The sequence below is a fragment of the Austrofundulus limnaeus genome, unplaced genomic scaffold, assembly GCF_001266775.1.
Source record: "Austrofundulus limnaeus strain Quisiro unplaced genomic scaffold, Austrofundulus_limnaeus-1.0 Scaffold68, whole genome shotgun sequence".
Taxonomy (NCBI): domain Eukaryota; kingdom Metazoa; phylum Chordata; class Actinopteri; order Cyprinodontiformes; family Rivulidae; genus Austrofundulus; species Austrofundulus limnaeus.
In genome coordinates, this window is record NW_013952470.1 from 528,167 (window position 1) to 551,225 (window position 23,059).

At 38.4% G+C, this 23,059-nt stretch overlaps 1 protein-coding gene across 2 annotated transcripts in view; it reads left to right on the plus strand.

The window, feature by feature from the left end:
• Positions 1–23,059, plus strand: part of mtor (mechanistic target of rapamycin kinase) — an 82,929-nt gene that overhangs the window by 1,319 nt on the left and 58,551 nt on the right. For both annotated transcript variants that reach the window (XM_014010341.1, XM_014010340.1), the window contains exons 3-21: positions 442–550; positions 632–864; positions 2,177–2,377; positions 3,023–3,157; positions 3,241–3,516; positions 4,723–4,831; positions 4,963–5,146; positions 6,075–6,203; positions 6,335–6,579; positions 7,701–7,910; positions 8,052–8,257; positions 9,164–9,286; positions 9,422–9,505; positions 11,335–11,427; positions 11,586–11,720; positions 12,321–12,450; positions 17,647–17,897; positions 17,992–18,078; positions 19,938–20,105. In XM_014010341.1, the coding sequence (XP_013865795.1) occupies positions 442–550; positions 632–864; positions 2,177–2,377; positions 3,023–3,157; positions 3,241–3,516; positions 4,723–4,831; positions 4,963–5,146; positions 6,075–6,203; positions 6,335–6,579; positions 7,701–7,910; positions 8,052–8,257; positions 9,164–9,286; positions 9,422–9,505; positions 11,335–11,427; positions 11,586–11,720; positions 12,321–12,450; positions 17,647–17,897; positions 17,992–18,078; positions 19,938–20,105 (3,108 nt within the window). The remainder of the gene's footprint in view (positions 1–441; positions 551–631; positions 865–2,176; positions 2,378–3,022; positions 3,158–3,240; positions 3,517–4,722; positions 4,832–4,962; positions 5,147–6,074; positions 6,204–6,334; positions 6,580–7,700; positions 7,911–8,051; positions 8,258–9,163; positions 9,287–9,421; positions 9,506–11,334; positions 11,428–11,585; positions 11,721–12,320; positions 12,451–17,646; positions 17,898–17,991; positions 18,079–19,937; positions 20,106–23,059) is intronic.

Consider the following 23,059-nt stretch of genomic DNA (forward strand, 5'->3'; position numbering starts at 1 on the left):
TGGCAAAATAAATTGTTAAAAAATGTATTATGTGCTTCTGTTTTTTAATTCAGGAGATTATAAAAAATCCTTCATTTTAAGCGAAGACCCTCTTGATTCAAGAGAAACTCAGTTTTTTTTAAAAATGTCTGCTTATTAATAAATTGTTATCAATCTGTAAGATAAATCAACTTCAGATTAAYTCATTATCAATAACTTGCATCCTTAAGGAGTTAACTTAATTTATATCTACTCATATTCTTGTAATTAAGCGTTTTAATGATTTGGCTGATTAATCGAAAAAATAATCAACTGATTAATTGATGATTAAAATAATCGTTAGTTGCAGCCCTAGTCACAACAGTTTAGTGCTAAATCTTACACAGGGTCAGTAGTGGCATGTAGTTTATTAAATATTTATTTTTTCTGATGTACGACTCTGTTTCTGTTTCTGGGTCACAGCTAAGCCAAGATGAAGCCACTACATTCTACGATGAGTTAAACCACCACATATTTGAGCTGGTATCCAGCTCTGATGTCAACGAGAAGAAAGGCGGCATTCTTGCTATAGGTGAGCGTCAACCGTGAGCTATGTGTTTATTGCATGGCGGCGTTTGTTCCGAGATATACGGTTATTGCTGCTTCATTCCAGTGAGTCTGATTGGAGTCGAGGGAGGAAATGCCACCAGGATCAGCCGATTCGCCAACTACCTCCGAAACCTGCTCCCTTCCAGTGACCCCGTGGTGATGGAGATGGCGTCTAAAGCCATGGGTCACTTGTCCATGGCTGGAGACACTTTCACTGCTGAGTATGTGGAGTTTGAAGTGAAGAGGGCTCTGGAGTGGCTGGGAGCAGACAGGAATGAAGGCAGACGCCATGCAGCAGTAAGTTATTAGCACCCAACACCGACTGATGTTTGTTGTTCTAATACTGCCGCTCCTACACTTTGCTTTAGATATGAGGGCAGATTATAATCTCTCTGTAACGACCATAAAGATTGTATGTTTTGCCTTCTAATGTATTAGTGTGAACCTTAAAGTGTCTGTGACGTCATACTTTTGTAATACATACGAATGCATTTTTGAAAAGATGTCATTGGCAAAATATTACAAAAGAAATTTCATGTCGCTTAGATGAACAGTTGTTGAGATATTTGCCTGTGAAGTAACAGGAAGTGATGTCAAAGGGAAATGTCTGCATTTGAACAGAGTGATGCTGCAACAGCCGACGACACAAACTGTAGAGAAGAATCTGATGTTTCTTTACATTATTTTGAGTCACTATCAGAGAGATGAAGAAGAGTCAGAGTTCAAATAATATTTTTTCAATAAACAAAGACCAGAGAGTTTTCTTTGTTAAAGACTTCCGCTTTGATGTCACTTCCTGTTTCACTTTGGCTGAGCCAAGTTCAAAAGAAAATATGCCAGTTAAGGGTGAAAAGGGTAAAATCCTGTGTGTTGTTCCAACTTTCTTAAATATAAAGATGCTTTCTTTGATTTTTTTTGTATTTGAAGAACGTGCATGTCACAGGCCCTTTAAGGCAATGATCAGTAGCTGTGTTTCCATTGCAAATGTGCGCAAAACTTTGTCGATATGCTGTTAAAAACACAGTTTCGCAACTGCGGTGTTTCCATTAAGATATGCAACTAAAGTCACGTGTGAATACCATTGTTCTTGCGATAATTCATTACAAACATGGCAGCAATGGATGTAAACACATAGCATGTTGCTACCGCGACACTAGCGCTCATCATCAGAGGAGATGTCGGCGTCTTTTATCGAGGCTTTCGAGCGACAAGTCCCTACTTGGGAGCGGCTACGTATGCTGTGTTTTTGGGAAATTGTAGTCAATGAGTTTACTACTTTCTTTTACTACTTCAGTGACTTTACTACTACTTCTACTTCCTGTTATATTCGTTGTCATCTTTTTCGCCAGTAGAAACAGCCAGTTGTTGATCATATGACTCCCTTGATGCGAAAAAAGTGTTTCCATTGCAGTTTTGCGAAAAACCCCAATTTCGATACGGCCGAAAAACCACCTCATCCTGGCGCAAAAACATTTTGTCGAAAAACATAATTTTTTTTCGAAATTGACGTGTTTCCATTGAGCAAATTTATTTTCGAAATTCTAATTTGTGCATTTTCATGGTGAATGGAAACGCAGCTACAGTTGATGACGGTTTCTGTCTCCTCCAGGTGTTGGTGTTGAGGGAGCTGGCTGTCAGCGCGCCCACCTTCTTTTTCCAACAAGTGCAGCCATTCTTTGACAACATCTTTTACGCGGTGTGGGACCAGAAGCAGGCCATCCGCGAGGGGGCGGTGTCTGCTCTGCGAGCTTGCCTCATCCTCACCACGCAGAGGGAGACCAAAGAAATGCAGAAACCACAGTGGTACAAAGTAAGCTGTGTATAGTGGTATTAATTTATATTTTCAGGTCTTCCAAGGTGCCAATTATGGAACTCTCTTTGCATTGTTGCCCAAATCAAATTCTGGAAGTGGTCATTCAACTAGATCTGTTACAAAAGGACAACTGATATTACCAACTTTWAAAAACTGTTACGGCCAGAGGTCTTTCTTCTATRTTTATACTAAAGCATGGAATGACATTCCTCAAAACATAAAGTCCATTTCAAAACTACAGCCCTTTAAGAAGAATCTTGTCTGCCATCTGCTGGACACTTTTTGTTGTGCTCATATTTAGACGTCCTATTTTGCAAATGCTGCCTTCCTGAATTTTGGTATGCTTGTTTGTCTTTGTGTCTATGGTGTATAATGATGTGATTGTGATGCTGTAATTCTGAGTGTTTTATGTGCTGCAGAACAGGAACCTGCTGTAAAACAGCAATTATGCTGAGTCAGGCTTGATTTTTAGTAATCTTTTCCTGTTGAATCAATAAATCAAAGTAAGCTGAGACGTCTACAAGAAGACAGCGTTTTATTCATCTGTTTATCTCCTTTACATATTTGTTATAAAAACACTTGGAAGACCAGTTGTTTTGTGTTTGGAGATGTCTCTTTTTAAGTGTTTGCGTTGTGACACAGCAAACCTTTGAGGAGGCAGAGAAAGGCTTCGATGAGACGTTGGCCAAAGAGAAAGGGATGAATCGTGAYGACAGGGTCCACGGAGCGCTCCTCATCCTTAACGAGCTGGTTCGAATCAGCAGCATGGAGGGAGAGGTGAGTTCTGAAACGAGGCTGAACGTTTCTTCACAACAAGCAGCCAACTAAACGTTCTGCTCGCTTGCTTTKTGTGTCTCCAGCGTATGCGCGAGGAGATGGAGGAGATCACGCAGCAGCAGCTGGTCCATGATAAATACTGCAAGGAGATGATGGGCTTTGGAACCAAGCCGCGCCACATTACGCCGTTCACCAGCTTCCAGTCGGTGCAGCCCCAGCAGTCAAAYGCCCTCCTGGGGTTGTTGGGCTACAGCACGTCTCAAGGCTTCCTCAGCTTCGGCGCCACGCCGGTACCGGCCAAAACTTCCCTGGTGGAGAGTCGATACTGCCGCGAGCTGATGGAGGAAAGGTTTGACCAGGTGGGGCTTTGATTTTCCAGAATGCAAAAAGTTTGGGAAACTGAACGTGTTTGTCCTCTGCTGCTGCCCGCTGTGAACATTCTCAGTGTTGCCGACTCCTCAGTAAGAWAAGTARCTATTRGCTGTCCTAAARTCCACTAGATTATGTCATCACATACTTTTCTTATTTGGACATTTGCCAATAATTGTGATCTAAGCTACGGGAGAAGTTTATATTCATGTTAAAAAGAAAAAAATGAAGAAAAACACTAAATATGTTTAGAACTGCAATCAAACKTAAGGAAATAAAAATAATTTCATGACTTTCTTGCTTAGATCCACATTATATACATACATTTTGTGAGAATCTTAAACTTATTCTGCAGACCGTTAGATGTGACGAGGCAGGCACACACCGAGGATAAGGTGAAGAAGTGACCGATTTGTGAGTCAAATGCAGCCGGGTCCAGGGATTTATTTTAGAGAGACGGAGTCGGAGAAAAAAAAACATGACAGTAAAAATTACATCCCGCTTTGTAACCCAGGGCAGGAGCAGCGGCAGCGTTGCGCATGCGTGATCCATTTGCAGCGGTCTCTCAGCTGACTGCAGCCAAGTGGGGGTTCTGCGTGAGGCTTCAGTGAGTCGAACCGCTATAGAAAGGGGCTCACCRCATCACTCGCTGCTCGCTGAGGAAAATGCTCAGGAAGCGTAGTCGCCAAAGCCTCCAAAAGTCACCAAGAACACTRGGAAAAGTCGCTAGATTTGCTGCTTTTTGGGGGAAAAAACAAGTCATTAGAGGGGTCTGAAAACTCACTAAATCTTGCRTCAAMGTCGCTAAGTTGGCAACACTGAACATTCTGATATTAAGAATATTTTTCTGATTAAAACATGTCTTAAACAAAACAGATATTGGACTGAAAACGAACAATGTTTTAAACTAAAATTACGTTCATTTCTACTGCTTCATGAAGTTGGTGTCAGTTTTTGTGGTATTTTTATTAACTGATTAATTAGATTACTTCACGTTAAGATATTTAATTTATGAGCTGTCTGTTAGAATTGTGTTTCTGTATGTTAGTCAGCTTTTTTCTTTTTTTTTTTTTAAATTGACATTGTAAAGAGTTTATTCTATACGTAGCCCTGGCTCATTCCAACATAGCAACACGAAGCTGATGCTTCTTTATTTCCAATATTAAATATGTCCTGTTGTATTTTTGTCAAACCAGGTGTGTAGGTGGGTCCTGAAGTACAAAACTAGTAAAAACCCTTTGATCCAGATGACCATCCTCAACCTGCTTCCTCGCTTAGCTGCGTTCCAGCCGCACACATTTACAGGTCGGACTGTCACGACTTTAAAGGACTTCCATTGATTTTTATTCTAACGATGCTTTTTTGTTGATGTTAACATCCCATAAGTAAGTGAGATAAATAATGAATTTTTTTTTTACTGGCTCTTTTCTGAGCAGACCAGTACCTGTCAGACACTATGGGATATCTGCTGGGCTGTCTGAAGAAGGAGAAGGAGAGGACAGCAGCTTTCCAGGCTTTGGGGCTGCTGGTAGTGGCCGTCAGGACAGAAATCCAACCGTATCTCCTGAAAATCCTCGAGATCATCAAGGCTGCCCTGCCGCCGAAGGACTTCGCTCACAAGTCAGTAACTTCAAACTGTTTGCTACAGTTTTTAGATTACATCACATTCGTATTAAAGGGATCCACGAGTAGCTGTAACATTAGACTTTATTTGATAAACATATATTTTAACTGTAAAATAAAGACTGTAAAAATACTGTAGGCTGTTTAGTATTTATAATTTTTAAATTAAAAGTTAAAAAATATATTACATGGATGGGGCCGTTTTATTTACACGCAAAACATTCTGGGTAAATGATGACGTGAGTTGGTCATCGGTGTGAGGCTGCTAGCGAGCTATATTCACCCTGAAGGTTAATCTCGGACAATATCTGATGATCGACTCTTTTAAATGAAACCAGAGAGCRTTGACAGGGAGGAGAAGGTAGAAATGACTCAGCCTGGAACTGAAAATATGGATGGAGGACCTCAGTTTAGCTTGTTTGTCGCACTAGCGCTGAGCTAATACATATAAGGCAGTATAGCTTCGGGGCTAACGTTAATGCTAACAGGCTAAGCTGAGGTTCTTCCATGAAGCAGCTCTGTTGTCCTCCATCCATATTTTCAGTTCCAGGCTGAGTCATTTCTACCTTCTCCTCTCTGTCAACRCTCTCTGGTTTCATTTAAAAGAGTCGATCATCAGATATTGTCCAAGATTAACCTTCAGGGTGGATATAGCTCGCTCACACCGAGGACCTATCCACGTCATCATTTACCCAGAATGCTTTGTGTGTAAATAAAATGGCTCTGTCCGTGTTAATATATATTTTTAAAAATTTACAAAACTAAACAGCCTACAGTTTTTTAAAGTCTTTATTTTACAGTTAAATTATATGTTTATCAAATAAAGTCTAATGTTACAACTATTCATGGATCCCTTTAAGTTACAAGCTGAGGTTTAGTTTCTCTCTTCACCAGACTTACAGTTGCTTCTTTTGGATGTGTTTAGGAGACAGAAGACCATACAGGTGGACGCCACAGTGTTCACTTGTATTAGCATGCTTTCTAGAGCCATGGGTCCMAGCCTTCAGCCAGACATCAAGGAGCTTCTGGAGCCTATGCTGGCTGTAGGCCTTAGGTAGGACTGGCAGGCAACATTGTGACATTTTAAAGGACTACACACTTTTTGATTTGATGCTAWTGTTCAGATTAATGGTTATAATCTCACAAGTGTTTCTTTCTTTCCGCCTTTATGTTTTTGAAACCTAGCCCTGCACTAACAGCAGTTCTCTACGACCTGAGCCGTCAGATCCCCCAGTTGAAGAAGGACATCCAGGACGGTTTGCTGAAGATGCTCTCCTTGGTGTTAATGCACAAGCCCCTGCGACACCCAGGAATGCCCAAAGGCCTGGCTCACCAGCTCGCCTCTCCGAGCCTCACAAACATTCCAGAGGCCAGCGATGTTGGCAGCATCACCCTGGCTCTGCGCACTCTAGGAAGCTTTGAATTCGAAGGTAAGAACTTTATTTTCTCATATATATATAAAGGTGTGTATTCTCCCTACACCTCTTATTCACCTAATCTTTGGTTGTGATACCGAAATGTTTTTACTTCACAAACTTTGGATAATTGACAAAAGCCCTTTTCTTATAAATAGCTTTATTGGTTTAAAAAAACTAGCTTTTTGGATAAGTCTACTGTATCTCAACGGATGTTAAATAAAGCAGATAAAATATATATATTTTTTCATTTAAGCATTCAAATCTAAGCAAAGCTTATTCTTCTTGCGTCTCATTTAAACAAGTCAAACTTGTTCATTATAATAGTCATGCATTTTATTTGTATACACCTTTCAGAACACTCAGACACTCTTCTAAGTCTCAGACTTGGTTCTTAGTTCTTTATGAGGTTATATTTAACTATTTTTAAAACTTCATATAATTTTAATCACATCTGAACTAAAAACAGCAAATTATTTGACTTAACATTTTGCAGGTAAACTCTCTTATCTATATTTTTATATTCAGGACCCCCAGGAGTCCACACGCTATAAATTGGGGTCCTCAAAAAATTGAAATAAACTGTTAATTTTGTTTTTCATTTAAAAAAACTTCATAAATGCATAAGAGAAACAATGCACCAGTAAAATAAGCTTACTCAACCAAATAAACAATAATTATTTTCATGGCATTTAGGCATTAAAATGGCAGTAAATCAGTTTTAAATCAGCATGAAGTTTATAAGGGGGTCCCTGGAATATTTTCACCTCTATAAGGGGTCAAAAAATGTGAGAAACCCTGTTTTTAAATAATCAAAAAATTTAATTTGAATATAGTATTGTTCACAAAAATTGGATACAAATTCAGCATGAATTGAGGTGATAATAACTAAAATTTTGCAATTCCTTTAGCAATGATAAAGTAAAACTAACCAAGTGTTTTCTCTAATTTAAACAGCATTTTAATGTCAAATTTATTTATATGGCACATTAGAAACAACAGAAGCTGACTGAAGTGCTTTAATTACAGTTCTGTCAAAGACTTGTATCAAAAACAAAAACAAATAAATAAATAACATAAATATGATGAGGCCAGACCATTAAAAACTTTAAAATGTTTTATTTTTTCCCCTGCAGGACACTCTCTGACTCAGTTCGTGCGYCACTGTGCGGATCACTTCCTGAACAGCGAACATAAAGAAATCCGAATGGAGGCGGCTCGGACCTGCTCGCGTCTCCTCACGCCCTCCATCCATCTGATCAGCGGCCACGTCGTCAGCCAGACCGCCGTCCAGGTGGTCGCGGACGTGCTCAGCAAGCTGCTAGTTGTCGGCATCACTGATCCAGGTGAGGCTTGTTGTGGAGCGACACTTTTGCAAGAATGCATAAACCTTGCATGCACAATCCAAGCCCGTTCTGATACAAGGAAGGGAAGTTATAAGGTACTAATAACGTAAGAGCATTTCTTTGTTTTTGTTTTCCCCTCAGACCCTGATATCCGTTACTGTGTGCTCGCATCTCTCGATGAGCGTTTTGACGCACACCTCGCCCAGGCTGAGAACCTGCAGGCGCTGTTTGTCGCTCTGAATGACGAAGTGTTTGAGATCAGGGAGTTGGCCATTTGCACGATAGGACGCCTCAGCAGCATGAACCCCGCTTTCGTCATGCCTTTCCTTCGCAAGATGCTAATCCAGGTAGGAGAGGCAGCAGATGGGTCGCTGTTCAACAGCAACACCAAATATTATACAGTACCTAGAAATTATAGCTTATCTAAATAGTATGTACTCATCTTTTATTTTGTCAGTTTTTCCTAAGAAACTAACTGAAAATAAACAAAAAAATACAAAATAAAATGAGCATTTTCTCTGAAATATTATCTGCTATTTCAGTTGGCTGCCTGTAGAGGCAGCAAAGCCCATATCTTGGCACAAACTTCAATTATTCTTTACCTTTATGCTCCAATGAGGCATTTCTGAAGCTTTACCCCAAAACACCATAACGTGTACCATATTTTGCCTTTAAAGGTCATTAGGGGTTTATGATTGGTTTATTTTGATTAGATTAGATAATAGGATTCTGTTGATTATGTATACGGCTCATAAAAATGTATTGCCACCTAATATAAAATCCAACTTTGTGAAGAGGGATACTGTATATAATTTGAAGGGACTTGAAATGTTTGTGAAACCAAAAATTAAAAGAAATTTAAGGGAGAGATGCACCTCTGTTTGAGGAATTAAACTGTGGAACAACTTGGACAATGACCTTAAAAATGCTGGAACAATTTACTCATTTGGTAGAAAGCTTAAAAGTTTTTTTTTCAATGAGATATGAACGAAGTATTGGTTGAAATTGAGATTTCTGTTGTGATGTTTTCTTGATTATTTTAAAGTTATATTGTGAAAGTTGAGTTTAATTTCTGCATGTTGTATGTTTTGCAGATATATATATTTTTAAATGGGGGCAGATGTTACAAGATTTTTTTCTTCTTTCTGCTCCTTTTCWTTTGACCATGTTGTGTTGTGTGTTTTTTTGACACGTTATTATTATTTGTATTGTTTTAATTGTTGTCCGAATGAATTTTTTTAAAAATTTTGTAGATTTTAACAGAGTTGGAGCACAGTGGTGTTGGCAGGAACAAAGAGCAGAGTGCACGTATGCTCGGTCACCTGGTCTCCAACGCCCCCCGCCTCATCCGCCCATATATGGAACCCATCCTCAAGGTAAAATTCTGCAAGTTCTCTATATGACTCCAAACACAAGTTAAATGTTCAAGTTTATTGCAACTTCATTTCCATCAGAATCGATATGAAAAATAAGACTTTAGCCTAAAGACTAACTTTCTTTTCTATTTGCAGGCTCTTATTCTCAAGCTTAAAGACCCAGATCCAAACCCTGCAGTGGTGATCAGTGTCCTTGCAACAATCGGCGAGTTGGCTCAGGTACGCTCTTGGTTGGCTTCTTATATTTATTTCTGTTACTTTCATTTATTTTGCTGGTTACCTGAAATATTACATTTAATATTCACTTTGCACATGAAAATATTCTGTTTTAGTTTGAAAACGTATGGTACGAGCTGATCTGGCGCGCCCCACTCATGACTATTTGCCTTGCTCCATCCTGTCTAGGTGGTTAAGTGGTTCCCAGAGAGGAMGGAGTCAGAAAAGAACAGTTAAAGGCAAGCTTTCAGTGCAGTGCAGAGCAGGCAGAGTGCAGGAGGTGCTCACAGATACACAGGGTACACAGCTGACTCAGGGCAGGACCAGGAGAGGTGCGGCTGTTGAGGAATCAACACACAAAGAAGATGCACGACAACGTAGGGAATAGGGGTGTAAGAAAATATCAATACACTGAAATATCGCGATATTTCATTTCCCGATACTGTATCGATATTCTAAAGCCCTGTATCGATTTTTAATTAAGGTTTAAAATGTCAACCTTCTTGCCAACCATTCATTTTTATGTTGTAGTTCAGCCTCTGACCACTAGTTGGCAGCAGTGAGCCAGACATTTGGCTCCTCTACTTCTTGAGTGCTAGAGAGTAAGGGTAGCATTAGCATTGTGAGTAAATATTTACTTTTCTTTTCTTTTTTTTCCAGTAAGAGGTTTTTATTTAATAGAATTTTTGGACAAAAAAATTGCAATATATCGCAATATATTGCCTTGCTTACAGTATCACAATATATCGGGATATATCGTACCGTGACCCCTCTGTTATGATATGTATCGTATCGCCAAATTCTTGCCAATACACAGCCCTAGTAGGGAATGTGTACCAGGCATTGTTTGTGTGCTTTGATAAAAACATAATATTCTAAAAAATAACTGATGGCAGGATGTGGATGCTTTTAAATGTCTTAAATTGTATACAGATTTTCCATGTGTAGGCAATAGTAACCGTTTGGTGTTTGGTAAATGCTTAAATACAACTAAAACGAAACTGAACAGGTAGTTCAGTTTCAGTTAACAGCTGATCTTAATTGTAACTTTATAGGTGACCCATCACATCGAACCAAGGATTAAGTCCCAGAGATTTTAATTGGAGAAACAGGCAGYTGTAGTGCATTGGTTAAGATATTTGCAGCTGTTGCATTTTGTCGAGGAATATAATGATTCATTCGAGTCCCCAAATCGAATGATTTTAGTTCACAATTCTGATTATTTTAAATTTATTTATTTAACAAAATTAATTGTAGCCATTTTATAACCAAATATGTTTCTTTTCTTTTAACATCAGCATTTCTGCCCTTGTATCAAACTGTTAATGTCCCACAAATCTTTTTGAGATCAAAAGTTATCAAATATCAAGTTTAATTTGTGTTAGATATTACTGTTAAACATTAAAAATGAAATCAATTCAGTCATTTAATCAAGCAGTTATAATCAATTATTAACCGATTCTCAATTAATTGTTGTATCCCTATTATATACAGGTTGTTAAAATGAAAAATAAATTTAATCTTAAAGATTTTTGGAAGCACTTTTTTGAGCAGTAGCTACAAAAATGATTTTGAGCAGAAAAGCCTTAAAGTTTTGTCATTTTTCCTGGACATTAGCAAATTAATAATAATTTGCTGACAGTAAATCGTAATATCCAAGTATTGCCAAGTATTAGCAGTGTGGAACCAGAAAAATGAATTTGACTTCATGAGAAATGGTAAAATAATGTCATGGATTTTTATTCTAAGCCTGACAAGATTCTACTGACAGGCCTCTGATCACTTGTCAGATTTCTGTCATTTGACTTTGTTGGTTGTAYCTGACCTGTCAGGTGAGTGGCCTGGAGATGAGGAAGTGGATGGATGAGCTTTTTCCCATCATCATGGACATGCTGCAGGACTCTTCCTCCTTGGCCAAACGCCAGGTATGGAGAACTGAATGTCAGATTCCAGTAGATTTGTTTGTCCATAAAATATGCTTGTTTTATATTTGCTTAGATGCTTGTTGAATGAATAGTTTATGTTCTCTCTCTATGACTTCACCATTTGAAAATCCTGCCTCCTGTGTCCTGTCTTCCTCCAGGTGGCGCTGTGGACTCTGGGCCAGCAGGTGGCTAGCACAGGCTACGTGGTGGAGCCCTACCGTAAATACCCTTCCCTTCTTGAAGTGCTGCTCAACTTCCTGAAGACTGAACAAAATCAGGGTATCAGGAGAGAGGTATGAACTGGGCTTTGACGTTATAAACCACGCTGAGCTGTGAATAAAAACTTTACAGGGACAGGAGCAACATCTGTCAGCGTGTAATAAATAGATGAGGTCTGTTTAAATGTGCTGACTCAACAGAAGCTGTGCTCATTTTTTATTTTATTTATGTGGGACCTTTTCCAGATAAATCCTAAGGTCTTGAGTTGGGACGCATGTCAGATTTGGCATAGGTTTTTCTCTTATTTTCTAGTTTTTATGAAAAGAAAAAAGCATTTTGTCCAGACAGTGGAAAAAGGTGGAACCTGAGGTTATTAAAGTGATAACATTTCTTGGTTTTTCAAATGAACTTTATTGCAAAATAAGTGTTTCATTGCCAAAATGTGGGCAAACCAGAGCTTTACACATATATGGATAACACATAAAAAATAATAGTTTGCTTTCAGAAAGATTTAGAAACAAATTAGCAGAATTTTTACATTGTTTCTTTTAAGTTATTTAGCAATAATTTTATGGACAAGTATAAATTCAGTTTCTGATTAGCTGCTGCTAGTCTAGTGTTACAGTGCAGCGCATACATAACATAACTAAAGGATGTTGTCGGCTGTCCAACAGGCTATACGTGTTCTGGGTCTTCTTGGTGCCCTGGATCCCTACAAGCACAAGGTGAACATCGGCATGATTGACCAATCTCGAGACGCCTCTGCTGTCAGCCTGTCTGAATCCAAGTCAAGCCAAGACTCAGGTGGGCCTGTGACTCACGTTACTAAAAACATGGATTATTATTTAGGCTAGATTTAATTAGCTGTTTTAGTGCATTTCACAAATATCCAGCAGCATCAGATTTCTAATGAAGATTCTAATTCAGTGTGACACTTTTTTTTACATCACTGGAATCTATTGAAATATTCAAACCATTATCCATAATTTGGTTAAGTAAATTCAACACTTCACTTTTTAGAGTGCATAAACAACTTTTATGACGAGTTTGGTTGTATTTGATTTTGTAGTGTGTAACAAGATGTTACATTTTTAAATAAAGGAGTCAAAGAATCATTTTTATRTTTTGAATGTAACAAAATAAAAGTAAAAGAATAAAAAAACTACTACTATTACAGATCCTTACAAAAATTACTTAAGTAATGTAACAAAGTAAATGTATTTCCTTATTATACACTTCTGGTATTYATAATACCTTAAACGTAGCCCCAAAAATAAAATGATTTTCATTCTTCACCGCTACTTTATTGCAGAAAATCCAGAAAAAAATGATTCCTGCACATTTTCTGTCTCTCCTTTTGAAATGATTTTTTWAATTAAACACCATTTGCTCACAGCAGTGCCGAGGTGTTGGGTTTTGCAGCTGAATTAATTAAGCTAATATGGATAGATGCTTGTTAGAACACAAAAAAATTAAGCCCCTCAAGAGACACAGTTACTCGTGCTAATTCTCCTCTCAGGTGCTACAAAAACACATAACAAGCTCACACCACAATGATGTGATTAATTGAGCGAAATAATGGAAAGTATTAAAACAATAAYGTGTCATTCACTTTCATCCAGCTGATTTTGTTGAGCTGAAGGGAAATTGTGGAAATGAAATGTAGAGATGATTGATTAGGCACAGGGCTGAGCTCAGATGACTGCAGTCAGGCAATTATTGAATGACTGGGACCAGTTTTATTTTCTGAACCACAGGTTCTTCTTAAGTCAAAGTCTAATTACTCTGCAGGAAGTCTGCTTTTGTCTTCAGTTATAAAAAATGAAAGCTTACATTAACCGATGAAATCTTATCTGTCCAAAAACACTTACTTACACTTTGGCTGAGGTTCATTTTATAAACCTGCAGCTGAAATAAGAGAATTGACATGCAGCCAAGACAAAGCACATTTTTCTTTTTTTGAAAAGTTAACAGCAATTGTAATCGATGTGCAGTTTTTGTAAACTTTTAGTCCCTAACCTCTTGTTCCTGGCCCCCGTTTGATCTAAACCCAACAAAATAACGTCCAAAATGAGGCTCCCTCAGCTCAGGGGGAGGTTGGGATCTTTTTAAAGCGGCGGTGCTTGATTTAAGGCGATCCAGCTCAGATCAAGTTCAAACACCTGTTTTATCGTCCGTCAGTGATTTACGTCGACAAACTTTCYGCAGGAGAAGTGATTATGGGTACAGTTCATATAAGTTTAAATCCATCATCAAATCAGCCTTACTGTTTAGGGCTGTTTTATTGACGTGTTTGCCATTAGAAATAACGAGCGGAATAAACAACAATGTAAACTTTAAGTGACTGAATATGAGCACTATGGTATTTTCTTACTCTGGCAGGTTTAAACTTTTCCTATCAGACTTTGATGCTGCTCTGACTTACTGACTACGGACTGCTGTATTAAATTCTGTAATACTGTATTTTTATTATAGTTATTATGTGTTTGAACTTATTTTAAAACAATTGCACCCAAAGCTTGGGTTGGGACCTCATCGTAGGCATTTTTGCATTATAAACCCGCTTTGGTCCGCTCCGGCTCCTGATGCCCCGGTCTTACTCTAATCCAACCTGTGTTGTGTTTGGATTGAGCATAGAGCCCCCTCAATGTGGGCGGGATCATAATATTAAACATGCGCACTCTTATTTAGTTTTATTTTTGACAAAATAACAATGAACTGCACCAAAGTCGAACGAAAAGTGCCGAATGTTGAACCGGACCATCCAGCAGTATGACACCTTAAAATGAGATGGCAGGACGACAGAGAACGTTAAACTAATGTTAGCTTTTTGTTAGTTTGTTGTTGGTAGTTGCTACTGTTGTTGTGTAGTTAAAATCACATTGGAAAAAAATTAAAACATTATAGTCCATTCACGTAAAGTTACTCTCATCTGCGTGGCGTAAACCCCACCAGTCACTGAACCAATCAGTGAGCAGCAGTAGCTGATGTCAGTGTCATTAGACATGTTTCCATCCAATTCTAATTCGAATTTTGAGCGAATTTTTTAAATTTTGCAAAAAGGAAAGAACGAATTAATGCGAATCAGATGTGTTTCTATCAACTGGCTTGAAGTGAATCAGTTACATCAGATGCATGCATGTAGTAAACGTCGCATCTCAGGAAAATGGAGAGAAGTTATCAGGAACGTGTTGCTACTATTGGGAAAGTTGTAATTATTCTGTCATATCAACTAGTTTTGGTGATGTTACATGCTTTCTGGAGACGTAGAGAAAGAAATGTGATTCTCTTCACGTAACGGGAATAACAGAAGACACCGACAGCTGGAGGAGGGTCCAGCTGCAGTCGCGGCTGTAGTCGCTCTGGTACTGGTACTGGTTTCGGACAGAGATTGAGAACACCTGATCAACATGTGAGGTAAATGTTCGCTACGTCAGAACTCATTCGACTAATGCGTTTCCATCTTTCCTTTTGCTCATTAACTCTTCTTCGAAAAAACCAAAAACCACCTCAAGCGAGTGTATCAACTTTTATGGGAATTAGACTGTTTTCGAATCATGCCGTTTCCATTCACCTTTTCTGATGAGATACTTCAAAATGCKCATTAAAAAACGTTGATGGAAAAATGTCTACTGGAATCACAGCTCTCAAGGTTCCAGAAATCGCAGTGGACCTTGGCCATAAGGTCTAATGCACAAATGCCAAACTGGGGTTTGAACCCTGCTCGTGCCGAGCCGAGCAAAACGCCTGTCATGAAACGTCAAGTAAGGAAACCTTATAATCACCAGATGTCACCTTACATTTAAAATTTATTGGGTTTGTTTTGTTGTTGTTGTTTTATTGTATCTATTGCAAAGTATTAAAAAAATCATAAATCATTTTAAAAAATGGCACGTCAGTTGTTAGGTTTAATTGTTAAATAATACCATTAGCAAAATGTGTATTTTTAAACCTTCAGTACATGGATTCACTAACCCTTTATCATGGTCATTTCCTGGGTTGAACCACAGTTTTAAAATAACCATTGTTGAATTTCTCATGATAATTCAAACTGACTTCACAGGAATAGTTCATCCTGGTTATGATGAAAATTCAATTGTTCCTCTGTCTTTTGCAATATGAATACAGACTGCAGGCGTGCACAGTTTTGACCCAGGTCTGTCTCTAAGTGTGACCTTGAATATTATGGTAATGATTTTACCAGTTTGTTCTCGACCTAAATGGACTGTGACCAGAACTGGAGGCTGTATATCTGTTGGCAGGTTGGTCAGGGTCACTGTCTGGAGCAGAAGTATCTTTGACAGCATGCATAAATGTAAGAAGAGAGGGAATAGACTTCAAATCTTACTAATCACTTCAAGAGAACAAAAAGGTCATAAAATTGATTAAATACTGCCTTTTAATTAGTTAAAGCACTGTTTTCTGTTTCTTATTATGGCCATTAAAATGCTCATTCTTTCTTATCCAACTGAAAGCTAAATTACTGCAACAATTTTATTTAGCTTTAACAAAGAATACTGCCTTTTTTGTGAGCTATAAAGTTTCAGATGTTCAGCCTTTGGTCACAATCATTTATTTTTAAAATGATTCAGTTTGGAATAATAAAATCTCCTACTGTAAAGCTATCTTTATAAGTCTAAAGACATTCTGCGGGTCTGTCTGCAGAGTCTCAGGGAAGACAACCAGAGCGACTGAAGCTACACTACTGGGAAAAAAACATTTTATACCAGACATTTGGATTTTTAGATGCCTTGTAAAATTCAATAGCCCTGCATATATAAATGTACAGCATGTCTCCATCTGGTTTTTCTGTCACAATAAAATAACTTATGAATTTTTTTTTGGTTAGTATTACATTGGTCAAAAGACTGCTGCAAGTATTATTAAACCTTTTTGTTTGTATCTGATATGATGGTTGATTATTATCTCCCACCACCAAAAGACAAAAGCTAATGTTTTTGCTTTTATCTTTGTGTTTGTGCATGTGCCTTTACAACTGATTAATTTTTAGTGTCTACCCAATGTAAAATGGCTGCCATAGGCAAAACATTGAAAAACATAACATTGCTGTAACTAAGCTAAAATTTGGTGAGAGTTGGCCGAGACTGATCCCTGTAACATGGTTGCACAAGATGGTGGGTGATATGAGTTCCTTTAAGGTACACAACGTCTGATGTTTTAAATTACATGTCTTCATAATTCACCAACAGTAACGGCCGATYAACCTGTGCTTATATTTTTAACAGCTGAGAAGTTTCACCATGTGATTATACCTCAGGACTCTAAAATACTTGTTTTTGATGTTTTATTATTGYGTAGAAACACCCTGGCATCTGCCTACAAACAAAATGTAAAGTTTACAGAGCGGTTTTGCATATCCTGCCTGTTCTGGGCTGAAATGTACATACGGTACCATCTGCAAATTTACTGTTTACGGCGAGTACAGATGTCACACCAACCCCAGCTACTCAAGGTCACCTAGAAAGGTAAGGTCTCAAACTATGAGATCAGAAAGTGTGCTAACATCCCGAGTGTAGAAGCACCACTTACTCAGAATCAGCTTAGGTGGACCGGCCACGTCATTCCAGTGGTTGATGCCAGACTGCCAAAAGCTGTCTTCTGTGGAGAACTCTGGCATGGCAAGAGAAGAGTAGGTCATCCAAAGCTTAGATACAAAGACTGCGTCAAGCTGCATCGGTCATCCTGCAACATTTGCCTTTTACACCTGGGAAGCTGCAACACAAGACAGGAAGATTTGACAGCACCACACCAAAGATGCATTCGCCCTTGTGGAACGTAGACTGGAAGAAGAGTTGAAGGATAGAAACCAACGTCGAGCCAGCAAAGCAACCAATACAACCTTTCCCAGAGTCAATGCAGACTTCTATCATATTGGACTCTATTTCTACACCCAAAGTTGTCRTCCCAGCCAGCCATGAGTGACCATCAATGACGAAAAAAATACAAACTTATCCCCCTTGTTTTGTCTCTGTCTCCCAGCGGACTACAGCACCAGTGAAATGCTGGTGAACATGGGCAACCTGCCCCTGGATGAGTTTTATCCTGCTGTGGCAATCGTCACTTTGATGCGTATCCTGAGAGACCCCTCGCTCTCCAACCACCACACCATGGTAGTCCAGGCGGTCACATTCATCTTCAAGTCTCTGGGCCTCAAGTGTGTCCAGTTCCTGCCACAGGTCATGCCCACGTTTCTTAACGTCATCCGCGTTTGCGATGCCAGTATCCGAGAGGTAGGTTCAGACAAACCTGTGCTTGGCTGGTCTGTTGTTGTTCGGTTAGCAGGTTTTATATTTTACCGTCTTTGTCCACTGTCTCGTCTTTCAGTTCCTTTTCCAGCAGATGGGAATGGTGGTGAGCTTTGTGAAGATTCACATCCGTCCATACATGGATGACATTTTCACCCTCATCAGAGTGAGTAACTATCTCAATGCTTTTCTTTCTTTTCCAGCGTCTAAACCTGCATCCTGTAGCTTTTTTATTTTCCTGTGAGTCAGTCAAACAGCTGCAAACCATTAATTGCACTCATTCATAAACTGACAGCACTTATTAGAAGTGTTGTGTTCAGGGCCTCTGGATAAATTCCACAACATGTGTGGTGTAGAATTCAACTAACAAAATGTTGTAAGCATTTGAAAATGAAAAAAATCTTATGTAGATAATTTTTTTTCCTTTTGGTCATAGTTTAGATTTTCCTTTTTAATTGAAGTGCTTGATGTTTGCCTTAAATCGTTTCCTCAATTAAATAAGTGGAAACTGATGATGCATTTTAACGGTCACGGTCATGTGATGTAAAGTAACTGCTGAAGCCATTGTCCTTGAAAATGAAATATTCCTAGGACAGAAATGTGTAGAAAATCAACAATGTCATTTAGCTGTTCTTGTAATGGAATTTCTGTAGCACTCATACTTAAACTTCTTCAGCGGCGGTAACCCTTTCTGATGGGAAGTAATTGAGAAAATTCGACCACTTTGCCTCAAGTCCCTCTGATTTAATAAATGGAAAGTGAAACAAAGAATCTATTCATTATTGCTCCAGTCCTGCCTCTGCATCCAGATGAAGGGGCTGGTTTAGCCATTCAGGGTGGACTGCCACAGGCATGGAAGGCAGGAAGTCAGGGGGTGGAAGCTAAAAACCTCTCTGTTAACCGAGAAAACAACTGCCAGATCTCACAGCTGAAGTTCATTGACTGATTGACATATTTCGTGACTCCAGGTCTTCCTTCTTAATGACCATCTCTATTATTTCCAACGTGCCAATGTGTCTGTTCTCAGATTTTCTTTTGCAATATTATATTCAACTCAAAAGCAAAAAAATCACTTCCATTTGGCAAAAAATTGTCTGGATTTTTTTTTGCCATTAAGTGTGATGCTTGCTCTCTGCTTCTGGCAACAGAAATTTCCTTTTTGTTTCCAGACAAATGGCTGTGCAGGTGTTTCTTTCACATTCATTTTGTTGATGAAAACACATTTTGATTCACTTCTGCAGACTTACCTCAAATCCCTCTTTGGTATTTGAGCGAGGTGGATGATGTATTTTTTTTGCAAGTACCTTTGATGTTTTCTGCAAGTACCTTTGATGTACCGACCTAATGCTTTTGTACTTTTTCATATTTAGCATCAGTGTTGATTTAGGTCAACCCCACTGTGGGTCATACTGCATATGTTTTGAGATGATCCCTGTAAACAATGTGAAATTTAAAATGAAAGCAAATTTTGGATTATTATTAGCTATTAGCCTATTAGCTATTTTTGTGTACTTTATCCAAAGAGAGTTGGGGCCCCAAGTCTTGACCTGTGTCATTTTGTGGGTCAGAGGCTGAAATGGTTGGAAACCACTGATTTTGGTGACAGTTCTTGAGTGTAAACATTAAGTTCAAACTTCATAGTTGTACAAAGACTTGTCACGCTTTGGGATTTTTCACTTTTGTGTCATCTTATAGATGTTAATATACATTTTAGAAAGAGATTTGTCCGAGTAAATGTTATTAAACTGGTATAAAAGTGTTTTAACAGCTCAGAAAGGTAGCATCATATTTCTGCTTTAAAAGATGCTCATTCTGCCAGAAAATAGATTTCCATCACCATACCAGTGAGAATATGAATCACAATCTAAAACTCTGCAGGGTGCAAGTTATTAACTGCAGCTGTCAGTACAGCTGTTCTGTAATGAAATATAATTAGTTTTTTTAGAGCAGTTCTTAAGTATAAAAAATAAGACTACATAAGAATGTTAATAAATGAATCACAGCATATTTTAATCTGTGCTGCAGGAGTACTGGACACCAAATAACCCCATGCAGAACACCATCATCCTTCTCATCGAGCAGATCGTGGTGGCTTTGGGGGGAGAATTCAAGCTCTACCTGCCTCAGCTCATCCCCCACATGCTGCGTGTCTTCATGCACGATAACAGCACCGGGCGCAGTGTTACCATCAAGGTGAGTACACAACCTCTGCAGCTGAGTGGACAAAAGCATCTTGTCCTGCTCTTTAATTACCCCCACATCAAACTGAAGCAGTGGCTCTATAATCCTCTTGTTCTTTTGCTTTGTTGTTTGTACGCCATAAAACTTAGTTACCTGTCTCGGTGCACTTGCTTTTTTATTGCTTAGAGGTTGAGACGCCACCTGTAACACATAGAGATTTAATTTAAATTAAAGGTTATGATTTGGAAAGTTTGACTTGAGCGTTTGTAGAATGAAAACTTAATTTAAAGCAATTAAAAAGAGCTATGAATAGAGAATAATAAACTGTAAAAAAAAGATATTCAGCTTCAATAAATTGAGAGGATGCAGAAATGAATTAAGTCTGAGGCTGAAGTCATGGTTACAGTTTAGTCTGAAATACCCCATCACCTCCACAGCAGGGRATTAACAAAAAGCACATTTTGTGAATTAATGTCCCGTGAATTCGTGCCTACCAGCGTGCGCAGYGGTCTCTGAAACTATTAAAAAATAACAGTAATTCTAAAGAAAACACTTGCTGCAATCTCTTTCAAAGGCAGTAATGTTAAAAAAGGAGACTTTGTTTTGTGTAGTGGCTAATTTAAACTGTGGGAGGTCTTTGTGTTCCTTTTAATACATTTTAACTGGAGGTCTTTGTTTAAATTGTCTTTATAGACTTGTTCCAAATTTATTCAAAATTATTTTGTTTTGGTCCCTTACTGTTTTCTAACATGGTTGTCTCATATTTTGTTCATTATCGGGGTATTGTTTTGCAGTTCTTGATGTTGAACTAATACAGGTATTGTGGAAATGCTAAAGCTGCATTTAGTATTTTAAAAGGATTTTATATATTCTGTCTATAAAAACAAAAAATAAGGGTTTTATGAAAGTGTATTTTTTTTTACCATGTTCCACTGCAGAGATCAGTTTTTCTTTGTGATCCCTGTAAAAATTACAGGAAACTCGTGCTACATTTATACCTGTTACGACTCCAAGCCAAGGAAATCAGAGGGTGACAGAATACACTTTAACCCAGTTTAAGGTTGAACAAACTTGAATTTTCAAAGAAAATAAAATTTAGAATGGGTCAAGTGTTTAAAGGCACAGTGTGTAGGATTTTGTCAATTCTTTTAGCCGAAATTGAGATAATCACTAATGACAATAATAAAAAAACATGTCTAATCATTGCAGACAAAGACCTTGTTTTATTATTTTTACCTTATAAAAAGCTGTTTATATCCATGGTCGCGGGTCGCCACTACAGGCAGCCGCCATCTTGTCTACGAAGGCTCGTGAAGGACAAACTGCGGTGGCGGCGTCAAAAACGGTTTTAGTTGTAATACTATAAATGTAATATTTGTTGTCTGTCATTGTAGCTGGGATAATTTTACTTATTAAAGCTCATAATCTTACCACTTGAAACATCACTAGCCCTGAAGCTGCTGGTAGACATCGCGGTTGGAGTTATCAAAGGTTTTTGACACCTGAGAGACACCGTAGCAACTCCTTTGCTTTTGGAAGCTGGGGGTGGAGTGTGGGGAGGACCAGGGAGGATAATTCAACCACTCAACCACTAGATGTCACTGAAAACAACAAATCCTACACACTGTGCCTTTAAATGACTATTGAAATAACCAAACAAGTCTGAACCAGACTTAAAACAAACCAAAAAACTCCATCAATGGAGCGTCAGACTTCTCTGAATACAAGCTTCTACAGTCAGTCAGATTCAATACCAAACTTATAAACAGAACAAAATGAGTTAACAGTACAGAGTACTTTAAAACTGCTCAAAACAGGGGCCATACTTTTAGGGAATATAATTAAATGAAAGAGGAAAAAAAAGTTAAGATTTCTTTTTTGACATATCCAAAATACTTTAAAAAGTAGTTTTTATTTGAGACTATTCGTTAAAAAAATTCTATATACAGTAAAAAAATACAAATCACAAAAAATGAAAGGCAGCAGAAATGCCTGTAGGTTGGACATTCGTCTGTTTTTACACGTGTTCTCTACCAACATAATAAAACAAGTGCAGTGTCATAGATATGTTGGGTAATGCGCTGCATCAAAATGATATTTAAGATTTTATTTTTATTGTTCGTACTGCCAAAACCAGCTGATGTTTAAAATGTGTTTCCATCACTCCACACGCTTCCAGAACTCAAATGTAACTTTTTGGACTGCTGTTTTCTGTTTGCGGTTTCCATCAGGATCCATCAGGATCATGCAGGTTTAAGCTTTTCACTTGTAATATGTCAGTTCAGAGACACCAGAAACCCCTGAGTAACACACTTTCTGGTTTCGGCAGGTTTTTCTTTTTAACCTCAAATCAGACTTTGTGTAGAAAACACAAAGACAGAATCATAAGAAGCTTGGTCCTCTTTTTTTGGGGGGTATTTCTTTTTTCTCAATGTTTACAGTGTCACATAATTTAGGAGCCCACGGTCTGGATAGTCTATAAGTCTGGTCTGGGTCTGGAGTCTAATCCCACGCATGGGATGGGGGTCATAAAAATGAAGGAATTGGGGGGTCGGGTTACTTTCTGGTTCAAGCGAGAAGAAAAGAAAAACATACTTCCATCATTTCATGACACGGTTCAGCTGAGAACCCCCCACTAAAACTCTCTCACACACACACACACAAACGCGCACGCGCGCACATACACACACACTAATGCCCAACACCTTCACCTCAGCTTCCTGCTGTCTCGCCGTGTGAACTTTAGACCTTGTTTGATGGTGCTGAAGTGGTGATGTGTGTTGGACAACTTCTGCTGATACCACTCTGTACTGCAAACACTGCAAAAACTGTCCATCTTTCCACGTTTTAAAATCTTAAATCCAGCCAAAAAGTCTTTTTGATCTTCTTTTGAGACTGATTTACTAAACAAGAACTGATTGTGTAAGAATAATAATCTTGTTTTCAGAATGTGTAAGATTATTTGT